At 33.9% G+C, this 17,029-nt stretch overlaps 1 protein-coding gene across 1 annotated transcript; it reads left to right on the plus strand.

The window, feature by feature from the left end:
- The first annotated feature begins 893 nt into the window (after nucleotides 1-893).
- On the plus strand, nucleotides 894-16,806 carry LOC148620427 (uncharacterized). Its single transcript, XM_088577102.1, has 12 exons — nucleotides 894-968; nucleotides 1,391-1,504; nucleotides 4,991-5,124; nucleotides 5,289-5,356; nucleotides 5,954-6,004; nucleotides 7,989-8,096; nucleotides 9,324-9,607; nucleotides 9,951-10,036; nucleotides 10,304-10,404; nucleotides 11,147-11,250; nucleotides 14,032-14,411; nucleotides 16,301-16,806. Exons 1-5 carry the CDS (start codon nucleotides 894-896, stop codon nucleotides 5,965-5,967), a joined length of 405 nt encoding a protein of 134 aa, XP_088433228.1. The 3' UTR covers nucleotides 5,968-6,004; nucleotides 7,989-8,096; nucleotides 9,324-9,607; nucleotides 9,951-10,036; nucleotides 10,304-10,404; nucleotides 11,147-11,250; nucleotides 14,032-14,411; nucleotides 16,301-16,806.
- The last annotated feature ends 223 nt before the right edge of the window (nucleotides 16,807-17,029 follow it).

The raw sequence follows: 17,029 nt of genomic DNA on the forward strand, positions 1-17,029 counted from the left end.
CTATTTAGTCGCCTTTTACGACAAGCTTAGAGCTGCTGCAGGCCTATTCTTTTAACACCCGGACCTGCACGGGGTTTTTCATTTAAATAAAGTAGTTTTAAAACCTCCCGTTAAAAAAATTGAAAGGCATGTACTCATGCGTACAATACTCACTAAGTTTACTTCCTGAAATCGCTTGACTTTTCGGACCAAAAGTAACACATATCATTTTAACACGGTTATTTTATGAGGGTATCACCCCCTTTTTGACTCGGAATTTTGGTCATTTTTAGAGTGTAGTTTAGACTTAGGCACACAAGTCCATTGACTTAACATTTCAAAACGGTCCTACTACACAAAGAGTGGTAGAGAGCACGTAATTTTGAATTATTTCAGTAAATAAATGTTTCTTAGTATCTATATAGTGTTTATTTTTCTATGTGACCATTGAAAATAATATATCAACTACTATTCTGGATATTTATTCATAGATCGGCATCTAGACATCGTCGCGCGATCAGTTCGCAAAGTCTGGTGATGTGAAGGAGTTAAATAGCTATTTATTTGCATTTAAATAAACAAAAACAATGATGTATGGTATATAGCTTGTTATGATTCAAAGTTATTTTATTAAATTAACGTGTCTTTTTTTCAAATTTAAACATGATTTTTGGAGTACGTATTTCCACTCGTAGACTGTTCAAATAAAAATGACCAGATATATGTTATATTTATAGCATAGTATTCCGAGTTAGACAAATATACTTTCGAACGCGCAGCGTGATAAGTTTATTTGGCTAACGAGGAAGGCGTTGCTATAAATGATTTGTAACATGAATGACACGCCCATGACAGTCCGTGCAGAAAAAAATAACGTTTGGCGGGAAAATCTAATAACCCGCAAAGTAGGCAGTATGGCAGACGCATTCTCTCTACCAGATTGGCTTGACATTGAAAATATAGAAAGCGATGATTTGGTTCTCTCTCAGGTGTGTATTTTTTAATTGAATTAGACTGATTTACGCTAATTGTCTTTTTGAAGGCTTTTAAACACAACTATTCGGGGCATGGACCCCCTTTTTTGGCCCAAATGTAAAAAAATCTATTTATTTTTCCATATTTACAATTTTCTACAATATGTAGACATATAACAAGTCTCAAAACTCCATAACCAGTCGATTACAATACCTTTTCTACTATCCACACGATCCGCAAGTGAAAAGATTTTATTGTTTTACCTTGGGACCCAAAAAGGGGGGGGGGGGTCCATGCCCAAAATACCTGTGCTTTTGATCGGAAATCGGTAAAATTTTTCTCCGATGTGATGTCATTTATATGCCCTATATTGGCCCTTAATTTTTGGAAATATAGATATTTCATTTTTTTAAAACGATTGTTTACTATTTTGCAGGTTCTTCAAGATGTTGAGGAAGATGTATCATTAGCAGATGCGTCGGCAACAATAGAGGAGAATATTAGATTGTCGCAAATTCATCAAAATATTGAACCATTTTATGACATGAGTGTTTAAAGATTTGTATTTTATTATATGAAACCTAATAAAATTGACATTTGTATGTGTGCTTTTTTGTAGGCGTAATCTTTTCCCAAAGAGGCGGAGCTTACCCATGCAATATTGGTTTTAGTGTTTTGGTTATTTCATGGCTGTTTCCTCATTGCATTATATAGGCCCATGTGACCTTTCATGCAATATTATTTGGTTGTTTCAATTTAGAGCATACATTTTGGTACATGCTTGTCGTCTCTATGTTATTCCATAAAAAGATCAAAGGAAAAAAGAAGATTCATGTTACAAAAACTAATAATGTTACGGTGACGGTGAGGAAACGTAATTAATCAGTAAATAGATTAGAATGTCAAAATATCCCATCTAATTTTTGTGGTTAATGATATAGTTGTTTACTTTGTATGTACTAATAAATGCTGCCATTGGTAATATGTGTTATAGTATATGTAATATTCAACCGTTTCGTAACATCTTGATGAAAAGATAAATGGAATTTCTATAAAAATTCGTATTGCCAATACTTGTATCTCACCTGCAAATAATTTTCACAAAAAACAAAAACAAAAAACAAAAAACAAAAATCGGAAAAGTAAAAAAAAACAAAAATATTCGGAAAAGCAAAAAAAAATTGACTGTCCCAAAATTTTCGGAAAAGCAATACGTCCGTCAGGCTACTATCTGCAGGTCATTCGTGCATGTTGGGGGTTATGTTGAGATGGATTTTTTATGACCTGATTTCGGGCAATATTTAATTTATCTCCAGGCCACGAATTCGTATCAGTTTCCGTAGGAAAACAACTGAACCTATCGTCTTAATTCGGTCATTTTCGGTTTCTGTCGGGCCTTATTTCAAATAATCTTAATTCTTATTGGACCGCACTAGCACTGTTGCAATTCTATTGGCTCCTGTAATTTCTATCTACAGATTTCCCGCTATTATGTCAGTTGACCTTCTGCTATCGTACAATGCAGTAGTGTCCTAAGAAGTAGGAAACATGTTGTATAAAAAAGAAACTTAGAGCGCTGTCACTTGGCTTCAAAGGTAAGTGATTTTATCTGTCACTTGTTTGTTTATATTTATAAATGATTTGTTTTAAGGCGATGTCACTTTGAGTATTGGCTATTTAGTAAGTTAGAATTTCTGTCACTTGTTTGTTTATATTTATGAATGATTTGTTTTAAGGCGATGTCACTGTGAGTATTGGTTATTTAGTAAGTTAAAATTTCAATTTCGAGAAGTCATTCCCCCTTTTCTGTGCTATGAAAGGCTTCCACATTGCTTTGGCCTGGCTATGGCACTCAAAATACAGGTTAATGTATAATGTAAAGTTGAAAGTTTGGAAACTGTAAAATTTATTTTTTAATCATTAAAAACAAAAAGAAATTTGCTTAAGGAGAGCCGGTTTCTCCCATGAAATACATGTATGTAGATAACTTTGAAAATTTTAATTGGTGAGCTATCTCTCGCAGAAATTTAAATCACTCCTTCCAAGTGGTTAATTTATTTTTTTTTGTCACTAGCATAAAGTAAGATCATATTTATTTCATGGCTCAATAGCTTAGTAAAGCAAATTTTTACTGGGTATTTGGTGATATGAAATTTCTAATCTTGACTTCATCAGGGAGTGTGTATTAATATAAATTCCTTAACTACATATGTACTTGAAGAAATTTTAGTAGACCCTACTTTATGTAAATGTATACATTTATACATGTACATGTATGTACCGAAGGATTTTTACAGTAGACTATAAAAATCCTTGTATGATCTATAATCTGAAAATGCTCAAAAGGGGGCACTCCAGTTTTCTTTCCAATTTAAAATATGATACAAATTGTTTATTATCAAGACTTTTCTAGCATAGCTCCCACCACATACACACATAATTGTGAATTGCCATAGATTTGTGGTATGTCATAGAAAATAAGCATGAAATTATTGTATTTAATATTGAATATTTTATTTGCTGACACACATTTTCATTAAATTGTCATGGCATAGTACATTACAAAAACATACATGTACATTAGGAGTAAACATGAACAAATACTACTACATGTACCGGTACATGTATGTGTGGATGGCTACATGTGTGTATTTTATTCTATTTTTGTTGGTTCCACAAATTGTGTTGTCAGATGTACATGTCCACAAATGTATGTTTTCAGTCTCTGGAGCTCACTTCACACAGCAGTGCATTCATCATACTGATTTTTACATGTTGTAAATTGAAAAAGTTTTTTTTGTTTTAAAGGTACATTCTGAGTGGTGTGAGGTAGAAGCCCCTGCAGTCCACATCATGTACAATAGAAAGGGTCAGCCTACCCTCCTGTAGGTCAGCCATTATCTTATGGTCAAAGAAGCTTATACGTCAGGTAAAGTATTCACTGTTGCATTTTTCAGCTTACAGTCCACCTGAGCTAAATGTACATGTATTGTCATCATCTGTTGTAGTTAACCTTACTTTAAATTATTTTCATTTCTAACTACTCAGTGGATTGTCACCAAATGTATCAGGGTATGTACTTAAACTGTGTCATTAGTATGCTGATGAAGCAACTTTTATCAATAAACATATAAGATTCTGGAAAATAAAATGTGACAAATGCATTTTCAGCTTAAGCCCTTGAAATACATTTGTATTCATTATTGAGTCCAACTTGTGTGGCAACTCCAAATTTGAGTTATTGGCTGTGAAAAGGCTAAATGTAGCAATTAGCACTTTTAAGCTGCTTCTAATGTGTATAATTTAAAATCTTGTAGTTTTAGAAAAAAGCTTTTAATTGAAAAAAATATCCATATGATTATACTAAGTAAGATATTCATTGAGTTGAGGTTGTTTGTCTCCTTATTAGAATTTTTGACCTTAAAATATAAAATGTACCAGAGAATTTTTGAAAATTAAAAGAATAACTCGCCTAATGCAATGATCTTAATGATGAAGGTACTATTATACAATGTAGTGTATGATAGATTGTGTAAAAGTTGTACTTCAACTCCTAATTATACTGAAGTTGTACTTCAACCCCTGATTGTACCGAAGTTAAACTGAACTTGTGAGTAAATGAGGCTTCAATACAAATGACAAAATGCTAAGTCTATTTTAAAATGTGCTCAATTTTTATTTTTCAAAAATGTATATATATTTAAGGTAACATTTGAATTTGCATCATTTCATTTGCAATTAATACATGTTGTTGAATTATCTCCTGAATATGGCTGAAATATTGCTGCTCGGGCTTTGAAACCCAACAGTCATGTTATTGAATGGTTTTCCAAAATTACAAGATGATTTATTTATTTCAGAAAATGGCAGCTGTACTCAGAACAGCAAGCTTCAGAAGCCAAGTTCCCATAGGTTACAGGACCCTCTGACTGAATTCTTCATTTCAAAACACTCGTCCATTCTCGTTCAACTAATACTACTAAAACCACTAACCTTGAATGGGGTGGTGAGCCTACTTGCAAGATAATCTGGGGAGATTTCTTGTGAGGTCTTTGGCGGGAGAAGATTCAGTCTGATTCCTGGGGAAAGACAGCTACAGAATTGCATCCCATGGTTCCAAAGACAGCAAATCATCATAATTGCTGAAAGAGTAGACCCTTTCATAAAAAGGTTTGTTGATATTTATTGATACATAAATATAAATCAATTCATATTCTCTATCAGCTGTTTAATATACATGTATACATGCACACTTATTTTATTTTTGTTTTCTAAAGGATCACATGTCTGCTGTTCTCAATTAAAAGGTAATGAAGTTCTATTTTTTATTATAGGTTGATGCAATTCTTACACAGTAGTTCTGACACTGTGGAAACACTGGTGTGGATACCAGCAGGTCAAGGTTAGTTACAATGCTGCTAAGCTTGTTTTGTCAGTTATTATGTATGAATATGTTCAGTAACAGTTTATTAACTACATATATTATTTTTTAATACCCTTCTAAGTTAGGGGTATAAGAAATTACCATATAGATTTGTCCATCTATTCATTTTGGTAATAAACCTCTGAAATATTTTTTTTATCATTACATCAATATCAAACTGCTAGGCAATATAAATACATGTATGCAGATGGGGATGATAGAATCAAGATAGTAATAACTGTGACAATGTTTTCCTAAGAAAGACATGGGATTAGCAGGTTTTTAAAGCATGTTTAGGCCCTCCTAAATCTTAATTTTGCTTAAAAGAGGTCATGTATGAAGATATTGAAAGTAATAAGATACAAGGAAGATAATTCTATCCTTTCATGAAGATTAGCCAGGGTGTTCGGTGCAAGTGATTTTATAACATAAGACATTAGATTTGTAATTAAGTACATGTTAAGCCAAGTACATACATTGTATATGTACAAATAATGTTTTTATCTGGTATATTGTAGCATCAGATTTCCTGGCTTTTTATGACATATGTATCCATTTTCTTCTTTTAATTTATAGCTGAACCACATTGAGAAGACGGGGGAACTGCACTCAGGTGGATTTGTGCCAGTAAGTGAAACTTAATTACAAATAATTTTTCTATCGCACAACAAACAATAATGATGCTTCTTGTCATACCTGACAGAATGGATCTGTGCAAACTTCGGGATGACAATCTGATTCTGAGGAGGGTCAGAAAATTTATTTTCAACCATATCAGGGTAATACTATTTATTTTCATTTCGCTCCATGAAGTATCTAGACTGATGTCAGAAATTTTTAGTTAGGTTATACGAAATGGACAATGTTGCTGGATAACCCAGAGCTATTTGAGAATTGCGTATGATAAAAATTTTGTCTATTGAAAAATAACGTAAATTTACCATGTACATATTGTAAATGCAAATCCCGTTGTTCGTCAATGATGTCTGACATTTGCTTGCATGTTGTGCCTCAATTTCTTCTATTTATTTTGGGTTGAAATTAAAGGGGAAAAATTTGTGATTTGTCGTCTATTAGATATATAGCTTTAAGTATTGAAGATAAGTTTGACTAAACAACACTTAAAAATAATTCTTTTTAATACATATAAATATCCATGTATAGATATGCAGGTAATTTGTGACTGGTCTTAATTTTTTTATATTTCTGCTAAATTTAATACATGTACTACTTAAACTGCTGAAAACGTGGTTTAAAAGATTCGGTGATTTTTCTAGCACTCATCATTACTGTCATTGACGAAAGACTTCAGAATGACAATAATGACGAGTACTCAGGTGTTACTCCATTTTGTAGTTACATTTTGGCAATATCAATAACCTCCTCAGAGACCAATACTGAATATAACTGTGAAATTGTCATATAACTCGCTCTGGATCCCAAAAGCACAGTTGAAATCTTGCTATATATATACCGCTGTGACATCTATGGCAACACCGCCTGCACAAAGTCCAGCGCCCTAGACCACTCGGCCAGCTAGGCTATATTAATTCGATTTGTATCTATTTGATCCGATGGAGCAGTGTAGTGAGTAGTCTCGTCACATATATAGTCCCCGATTAAGTGTAAGAGTGTCCTAAAAGGATTTCTATTTTTGATGATTCTTAAAGGGTGGGGAGTTTGTTTTTTTTTTAATCGCAGGTATATTTGCTATTTGGATTGTCTGGAAAACATGCTTACATGATAGTAAAAAAAATAATGTGCTTTACTCATATGTAATGTATATTTAAGTTTTATTTAATGTCTTTACACAGTGCTGTAAATAACAGATGATACTGAAATATCTTATGTCAGATGCAAATACTACTTTAAAAATATACCATGAAAATGGGCCTCATTTTCTCATGCTAAAGTGACTAAAGCATTCAAAATCCAGGAAAAAAAATCCTATTCCATCACCAGATGGCGTCCTTCTTCCTTGGCTGTTCGGTGATATTCCACAACATCCAGAGGTGCGACTGCTCAGGTGACCAGTCTGAACCTGGAACTGAATGGCCTACATGATTCTGATTCTCCCGGTGTAATTGCTATTATGTTCTTAAGTTACTGAGTGTTTTTTTCCATTTTCATTTTACCATAACTGTTCACAATTACACTGCACTTTCTCACATATTTTCTCTTTACTATAACTGTTCACTTGTACACTGCACTTTCTTTTTACTATAACTGTTCATCAGTACACTGCACTTTCCCACACATTTTCTTTCTTCCTCCAAGTCCATTGGGATGTCTCTCTGCACATTTCTATAATCAGTCCCTACCAATACCAAGGTCCACAATGACTGCCCTGCAAAGCCTCTTTATACAACTTCTATTTCAAGTCACCATGGACTCCATCCTGCTGCATGCAACTATCTACAAGTTTCTGGTACTTTGTAGTGTTTCTTTCATTAGCCACCTTTATTTGGTCTTATAAAGGGACTGAAAGCTCCAGCAGGACTACTTGCTTGGTTCCCTGCATGATTTGTAGGTAGAATTATACACCTCGAACTTGTACTTTGTAAAAATGATTTTGTTTTCCTGAGCATAACACCAAAGTTTTATGATACAGCCAGAAGAAACAGATGAAGTCACAGATGAAGAAACAGATGAAGACACAGATGAAGAAACAGATGAAGACACAGATGAAGATATACAGCATGTCACAACATTGGATCAGGTAACATTAGTCTTAGATGTGTTTTACGGTATTTTGGTGTGTATTGTGCGCATTTGTGTATAATGCGCAGGGTTGTTTTCCTTTAAAAGTTGATGTAAAAAACTTTTTTACCGATGTATGTATAGAACCACGAACATTACTGGCTTTATTTTATTTTTAAATAGAAGGGACCATTTCGTCTGTTTTGTGTATTTATTTCATTAAAGAATATTGTTTTTCTTTAGAAAATTTATGGCAGGGTCAGTAGAATGAGAAATTCCCTTTTGACTTTCTAGATTTTCTAAAGTATCGTTGATATCGGATGGATGTAACCTTGCATGTTCCAAATAGACACCCGCTCCAAAGGGAGATAAATGTTGACAAAATGTTGGTCCACAAGTCGGGAATAGTCGTATACATCGTAAAGACATAATTGTATACATATTATATAGTTAATCGATACACAAAAATGAAAGTATGGCGGTTGTAAACATAATCTGCCATGTTCTTTTGGGAGGAAATAAATCAAAACCAGATTTTGTTCAAGAAGATTTTATTGACAATCTATGCTTACAAAGGTAACAAGTCAACGAAAAACTCATGAAAAATCCATAAATATGCTTTGGCAGCTCATAAGTGGTCTCTGATTCAATGTTGACTCCCTCGAGGTCGTTAATTTTGGACTGATCTAAGATCTGTAAAAATGTGTTGAAACGATGTATGGGTGTATTATACACACCCCGTGTTCTGAAGTTAGTTTCCTGGTAAAAAAAGTGTGCACAATACACACCAAAATATGGTTTAATGTGAGTATTTATTGTATGTGATATTGTTCTTAATCTTACGGTTATGCCGCCAATGATAAAATAATTATAAGATATAAGAGTAATCAAGGGAACCAATACTATAGTGGTAATCGAAAGAATGTAATCCAGGGACAAAGACCAGACATGGAAAACAGACATACACAACAAAGAACATAAAGTAACTAAAATCATACATACAAAGTAACAAAAGTAAATGAGCAACTCAGACTCCACTAAAAACTGGGAGCATGGACCAGGTGCACTGGTAGGGTAAGCGTCCTCTGCTTTTTAATTTTTTTTAAAGATTAAAGTATAATTTAGCTTGACAGACATGTATTCAAATTAAAAATCAATAAGCATTCTATATCACTTCTGAGTGATCATTCAGTGAAAGTAATTAATACAAAAATATGCACTTACACTTCACTTACCTTTGCTGCAGGCTATATCTTTCATGTTGTGCTTGAGGGGGAAAATCGTGTTGTCAGAGTAAAGCAAGGAAGGATTTCTGCGGAAACAATGCCTCAAATGATTGGCTATCTTCACTGAAATTATGGTCCACAGATTTCAGTGATACTGCCCTTTTGTATGTAGTAAGTCTTGACTACATACCAAGGTACCCTGCTCAATGTGAAATAACCTCTCAACATGGCCCCCAGAGGATACTGGTCAATATATCACAAAGCAGGAGCAACACGATTACAGATTCTTTACATTGGTCAAGACGTAAGTAATCTTAAATTTATACAAACCTAACAAGGAAATTGGTGTCTCCCAGTCTGTTCACAACAAGTATCAAGCAGAGAGTATTTTATTTTCATGCATCCTTTCTAGTCAGATTTAAAATAAGGAAGTTGGACAAGAACTAATAGTTAAAACAAAAACTATGATCCCTTTTTAGAAAGCCATAGGCAGCAGTTTTGACAGAAATTGATACAAAGAATTAAATCCAGTACATTGCTAACAATTGTAATTGTAATTGTAATGTAAGAATCAGTTTTACTTATAATCCTAAGCTTAATTGATATAAAAGTGTGTACTTTATTTAGGTATTGTGTATATTTTACAGGTCACCAGAGCCAATGGATGTTTACTGAAGGTCAAGAAACAGTAAACAGAAGTTATTGTTTGAAGAACAGTTCAACCTAGTAGAAGGTTTCTACTTTTCCTATTTTCCTTTTTTTATGGTGTTTATAATGATAAAAGTTGATTAAAATCAAGGAAGTGGAATTTTTTTTTATATTTATAATACTGCAAAATTTGGGTATAAATGGGCAAATGGGCCCCCCTCCAAGACCTGCCCATAAGAATTTTCTAGCAATGAATGTATTATATGATAAAATGTTATTGTTGGCTAGATTTATTTGTTTTTATGAAAAATGATGTTTGTGTAAGGACAATTGTATGTATTTTTTTTTACAGGTTTAGAACTAAAGGCTGTTAATGTGAAGGTCAACACTAAACAGTACATACAAGTATCATTTTGGAAAATGTATTTGGAAGTATTTCCCAGTTTATGGAAGGTACAGTACTTGTTTTAATAATATACCGTATTTTCCGGACTATAAGTCAATGTGGAGTACAAGTCGAATTGCCTCATTTTGACCAAAATCAACGAAAAAAGTCGAATTTGGCAGATAAATCAAGGGTCAGACATGTACATGTATATTGTAGGTGTTAGCTGTGATCCAAGTTGAGCGGTTTGTTTTTAACAGCATATATTCTAGCGATGTTACTTATGTGTTACGACATACCATAAATGGGTATAAATTTGCATATCAAAGGACGGATAACTCCGGAACACTCGATAATGTCTTTCCAGTTAAAAAACGTATCATCTAGTGTTTGTTTATATTTTATATATTTTAACGGTTTCAAAGTTTTTATTATTTATCATGGTATTCATTCAAAATGGAAAGCAGCACTGATCAATAATCTTAAAGTTCGATTGCCGGTTTGACAGTTTGAGTGACAGCTTTCGTTGTTAAAGCAGTCAAAAGTGAACTGAACAAATCTAATGAAATGCATGGTAAATGAACATTTTTTCTTGAAAAATCCTTATAAGTGGACGATTAGTCATGGCTGACACTTTGCTGAAAAAAAAATATCGACTTATAGTCCGGAAAATACAGTATGTGCTCAGTAATTTTACATTTAATCTTAATTCAATTGTAATATGTCAATTAAGGCCACTACCCACCTTCAACATTTTTTTATTCAAGGACACTGAAATATTAAAGCTTTTTGTTTTTTTGCATCTTACAGTTTTGTGAAGGGCTTGTATACAGTATATATACAGGCAGTAGCCTCACTGCTATAGGTACCCAGCAGTGATTACAGAGGTGATGCAGTCCTTCCTTATTGGTCAGGTAAGTAATAAATTAGTAGGCCATGTGATCTATTGCCTTCACTTGGCGTCCACCGTCATTGTCATCGTTAACAATTTCTCAAACGTCTTATCATCTGAAACAACTGAATGGATTTGGATGACACTTAAAACGATTGTTCCGTAGGGTATCCTGCAAAAAGTTTTTGCTTTGATTTAGACTCTGGTGAAAAACATGGCTGCCATAAATAAAATAGAAGATAGGGGTCAGACAGCAGTTTTTCGCATATTTCTTCGAAACCGTTATGTTAAGCCAAATTCTGACAGGATAAAAGTATTCAGCATGATGAGAGCTATCTGAGTGGTTATTCTCATGAAAATATGTCTACTGATGTGTAAGTTATTGCCCTTTTTTCGACATTTTTAGCTCACCTGGCCGAAGACCAAGTGAGCTATTGCCATCACTTGGCGTCGGTCTCCGTCGTTATTAACAATTTTTCAAAACTTTTATCCTCTGACACTACTTGACCAATTTGAACCAAACTTGGTATGAATGTTCCTTGGGGTATCCTGCATAGAACTGATGTGGGGATTTTTGATTTGTTGAAAAACATGGCCGCCATTACTAAAAATAGAACAGTCAGACAGTAGTTTTTTCGCATATGTCTCCAAAATTGTTAGGTTTAGCTAAATTTTGACTGGATTAAAGTGTTCAGCATTATTAGATCTATCTGTGGTCAAATTTTCACTTTAATCTGATAAGCCATGTTGTAGTTATTGCCCTTTATAAACATTTTTTGCTATTTTTTATGTTATTTCTTTCAAAAATCTTCTCCTCTGACACTACTTGACCAATTGGAACCAAACTTGGTTGAATGTTCCCTAGGGTATAGAACTGATGTGGGTATTTTTGATCTGTTGAAAAACATGACTGCCGTTACAAAAAAATAGAACAGGGGTCAGACAATAGTTTTTTGGATATATCTCAAACGGTTAGGTTTAGCCAAATTCTTCTAATATCTGAAATGATTCATATTATTAGGACTAAAAAAGTCTTCAAGGATAAAATTTGTCTGATGATTCCTTGTTAGAGTTATTGCCTTTTAAAAGGGAAAAATGGCAGGTTCTTTTTTACAGTTTTCAGCTATCATCTTGAAAACTATGATAGAAATTCTTCTTAAATTTACTGCCCTTGAAAGACAAAATTCAACCAGGTGAACAATTAAGGCTCCTGGGATCCTCTTGTTATTTGAAACTACTATTCATAATCAGATGAAACTTTATTTGAATGTTTCTTAGGGTATTCTGTTTCGACACAGGGAAAAGCATGCCCCCATTACTAAAAATAGAACTTAGGGATCAAAATATTTTTCTGCAAATAATTAAAAAAAATGATGAATTGTACAAAATTTTGATGAGCTACATATTATTCCCCATCAGATGGACCTATGCCAATATTTTTAAAATGATTTGTTGCATGATGTAGGAGTAATGGCCCGTGAAACAGATTTTCTGTCGTATTTCATGAGTACAACTTTAAAAATCTTCTCCTGAAACAATACGACAAAATTTAATGAAATTTTGTGTAATTGTTTTTTAGGGTATCCTACACAAAACATTTCTTCAGTCAAAAAACATATCCATCATTACTAAAAATAGAACATTGGGGTCAAAATACTATTTTTGCTATTTTGTTATTATTTCCTCCACCATAGAAGAATATTGAAGATGAGCACTATTAATAAAATAATCTTGATATTCTGAGTAGACTGGCAACATTGAAATATTTTTTAGGTGGCTATTTTTAAAATTGCTGCCATTTTGTGACCAAATTCACCAGTTACTAAAATCATACTTACAAAGTAACAAAAGCAAATGAGCAACTCAGACCACTAAAAACTGGGAACATGGACCAGGTGCACTGGTAGGGTAAATGTCCTCTGTTTTTATAGAAACTCCCGCCAAGTCCGGGGTAGACAAACGAGGAAAGGAAAACTTTGACCTGTTGAATAAATCAGTTTTCATGGTGCAGATGGATACACCATAACAATCCATGAGTTCATGATGATGACTATAAAATTTCTGTAGTGATGACTTCAATCTTGCTAAACATATTTCGGAGCAGAGCCAGTAAAGGAGCACAATTTGTTCCCATTGGAAAGCAGACCGTTTGTTGAAAAACACGTCCACCACACTGGACAAATGTGTTGTTGATTAAAAATTCCAGCATTTTGTAAACATCTTCCTCTGTATATTTGGAAGATGATTCGGAATTATTTCTTACAAAGTACGAGAAATCTCTACCAAGAACTATATATTTGTATCTAGGTGTACCATCGTTTTTGGAAAAACAACGATGTATAATGTTTTTAAGTCAGGATTTTAACTGAGTATGGGGAATAGAAGTATACAATGTTGAAAAATCATAGGTTTTAATGCTATTATATTCAGATAATAGTCTTGAAAGTCTGCCATTTCCCGGCTAATTTTTATAATATCTTTGATTTCAATAATATTTGGTTTATATAGTAAGCATGGTCTCCTCAGTTGAATGATGTTGATGAAAATTCAGTGTAACATTATTTAATCCACTGAGACATATTTGGACTCAATAGAATTTTAACAAATTTTGCAAGAGTTATGGAATTTGGGTGACATCAACACTAGGGACATGTTGCTATGTCTTGCAATACTAAGCAAATACAAGTGATCTTTTGAAAATTTCTAAGATTGACTCCTGAAATTACATACATTGTATACATAAGAAACTTCATATATCTGTTCTTATTGGCTTATCTCAATGATAAACTTTTTGTAATTTCAGAACAGCTTTACTCAGAACAGCAAAACTTCCAGCTGAAGCCCAGGACATTCGGAAACTGGTTCTTGATCTAATTTTTTCTTTTTGGGGATTTTTTGGGAGGGAAGTAAATATTCAAAATCCATTCAAATTTGTCTTCCATAATATCATTCAACCCTAACAAACTAACAAGTACTAAAAAATACTCACAAAACTAATGTAACTCACATTTAACCCCTTACTAACTCCTGAATGAGAGGGAGACTTCTTGCAAGAAATCTGGGGAGATTTCTTGTGAGGCCTTTGGCATATCTATCTTTGGCGGGGGTAATCAGTGGATGTCTGTCCTTGGGGAAAGATCACAAAAGATAGCTCCAGTTTGTGTAAAGTCAAATCATCAGAAGGTATGTATATTATTTTATAAAGAAACAGATCAGATACGCTTTTAGCTCACTTAGCCCAAAGGATTATATCTCCAAAATCATTAGGTTTATCAAAATTTTGACATAGATCTCATCAGGCTTAACACTTTTACTATGATGAGATCTATCTTGTAAAATTTTCATGTAAATCTGTTAAGCCATGTTGGAGTTGTTGCCTTTTTTAACGTTTTTTTTCGCTATTTTGATGTTATTAAATTGAAATAATCTCCTGACACAACTTTACCAATTAGAACCAAACTTGGTATGGATGTTCCTGAAGGAATTCTGCATAGAACTATGTGGAGATGTATGATCCCACAAAAAATATGGCCATCATTTCTTAAAATGGCAGACATTTTTCGCACATATGTTTAAAACTGTAAGGTTTTTTGAAAATCCAGCCTTGGTGAAAGTTTCAACATGATCAGATCTATCTATATTTTTATTCTAAAAATAAATCTTAATTGGCTTTACATTATTGCTTTTACCTCCCACTTTTCGTTGTAGTAATCAGTTTGTTGGGGTTTAACGTCCGAGCAGCAATACTTCAGCTATATTCAGACGATGAACATGAAATGGATGATAAAATGAACATGAAATGATGATGAAATGAAAAAGGGATGGGACACAAGGACAATGGGGTTGACAAATTTTGATTGCCACTGGAAATAGGGAGAGGTGGGTAGGGTCGGGCAATTTAGCCTCCTGTGGCGGAGCCCTATGGTACCTACTCCGGGAGAATACCACCGTAGGGTTCTGTAATGTGCAAGGAATGTGGCACTTTCCCAACACGGTGCACCACTATGGTTTGCGGTCAGGTTTTCTGTATTATAGCCTGACAACCCCAGCATGTAACATGCCAGGGGTATCCCATTCCACCACCTGGGGCACATCCCAGTTGCTCTGTGGGCAGAGCGCCCTAGCCCCTGGCTAGGGTTCTGAGCACTATTTAGTCGCCTTTTACGACAAGCTTAGCGCTGCTGCAGGCCTATTCTTTTAACACCCGGACCTGTAGTAATCAGAAAATTAGGTGGATCCTATGGGGATGCCCCCTTTTATATTTCTGAACTACACTTATTTCATCACTTTATTTTCATCACTCTGCGGATGTTTCTAGAAAAGCAGAGGACGCTTACCCTACCAATGCACCTGGTCCATGCTCCCAGTTTTAAGTGGATTACGATTTGCTCATTTGCTTTTGTTACTTTGTATGTATGAATTTAGTTACTTTGTGTTCTTTGTTGTGTATGTCTGTTTGATTACTCTTTTGCTAACTGATGAAAGAGAAATGTTTTTTGTCCCCTTACGGCAAATGCCTAAGGGAACTTAGATTTGCGCTCCGTCTGTCCGTCAGTCTGTCAGTTTATCACTCGCACTTGGTTTTTTTTGTAATGCCTTATCCAATTGATTTCATATTTGGTATAGTCTTATCATGACAAGTTAAGTTCGAATGATGTTACGGTTGAATGATTTTTACAGAAGTTGTGTCCCTTGTTATTTGCCCTTTAATTCATAATAACGAAGTTTTTTTCAACTTTCCAGGTGATAGAAAGAGAATGTCTTTATGCAGTTTTCTGTAATGCAAAAATGTTATTACTGTAAAATGAAGCTCAGGTTTGATTTTGATGGAATTTGCTTTTGCTGTTCAAGAGTTATTCTTGATTGTTAAAAAATAACGCCATCCATTTTAGTTCACATACATGTATATAAAAAAAATCTCACAAAGGCTGAAAGGGAACACTGTGTTGCATCAGCAATACTGTCAGAATGCTTGTTTCACTTAATATGAAACGCACTTAATTCTGGTTAATTATTTACTGCATGCAATAGGATGTATTCCCATTTATTCTTGCCTATTTTATTGTTTTCAGTCAATTAAAAGAAAAGCCACCATTGGTCAAGAGGAGGTGAAATTAAATAAACTGCAGGTTAAAAGCAGTAGAGATAAGCCTTGGTGAAAAAATGTAAAAATGAAGTAAGCTGCTGGTCAAAAGCAGTGGAAAGAAGCCGTAGGTAAAAAATGGTGGAATGAAATAAACTATGTCAAAAAGTGGTCATTTCAGCAGGACTTGGAAGCCAGAAACCAAGTTATTTTATGATCAGAATTGTGACATTAGAATTGACAAGTTAATCTGATGATGAGAAAGGGACAAAAGAACCCCAAAAAAGAGGGAAAAGGGAAGAAATCTGTAGGTCAAAAATGGTTGAAATGAAATCAACCAAAAAGCAGTGGCAAGAAGCCTCCGGTCAAATAGTGGCTACTGGAGCATGAACTTGGAGGTCAAAAACCAAGTTAATTTGTGATCAGAACTAAGACAATTGAATAAACATTGTTAACTGATGATGATGATAAATGTACAAAAAGAAAAATAGAAAATACAGATAAAAAGACAAATGAGGAAGATTCATAGCATGTCACCACGTTGGATCAGTTAACATTAGTCTTAGAAGTGTTCTATAAAATGTGAGTACATATTGTATGTTATATTGTACTTACATTTGGTTATGTTGTCAAATCTTATTTTGATTTTTTCTCCTCATAAAGCAAGTTTTTGTTTTAATAATTGTCAAAGGAAGACGGTAATTAAGATTAAAGTTTA

This window comes from Perna viridis, chromosome 4 (genome assembly GCF_037379345.1).
Source record: "Perna viridis isolate PV_CMFRI_1.1 ecotype Kerala chromosome 4, ASM3737934v1, whole genome shotgun sequence".
Classification (NCBI taxonomy): Eukaryota; Metazoa; Mollusca; class Bivalvia; order Mytilida; family Mytilidae; genus Perna; species Perna viridis.

Bases quoted from the DNA above. Each gene is read 5' to 3' on its own strand.
- LOC148620427 (XM_088577102.1), top strand. From the start codon at position 894: ATGGCAGACGCATTCTCTCTACCAGATTGGCTTGACATTGAAAATATA. The intron at 969-1,390 runs GTGTGTATTTTT...ACTATTTTGCAG, and splicing joins ATGATTTGGTTCTCTCTCAG to GTTCTTCAAGATGTTGAGGA. The intron at 1,505-4,990 runs GTTTAAAGATTT...TAATCTGGGGAG, and splicing joins AACCATTTTATGACATGAGT to ATTTCTTGTGAGGTCTTTGG.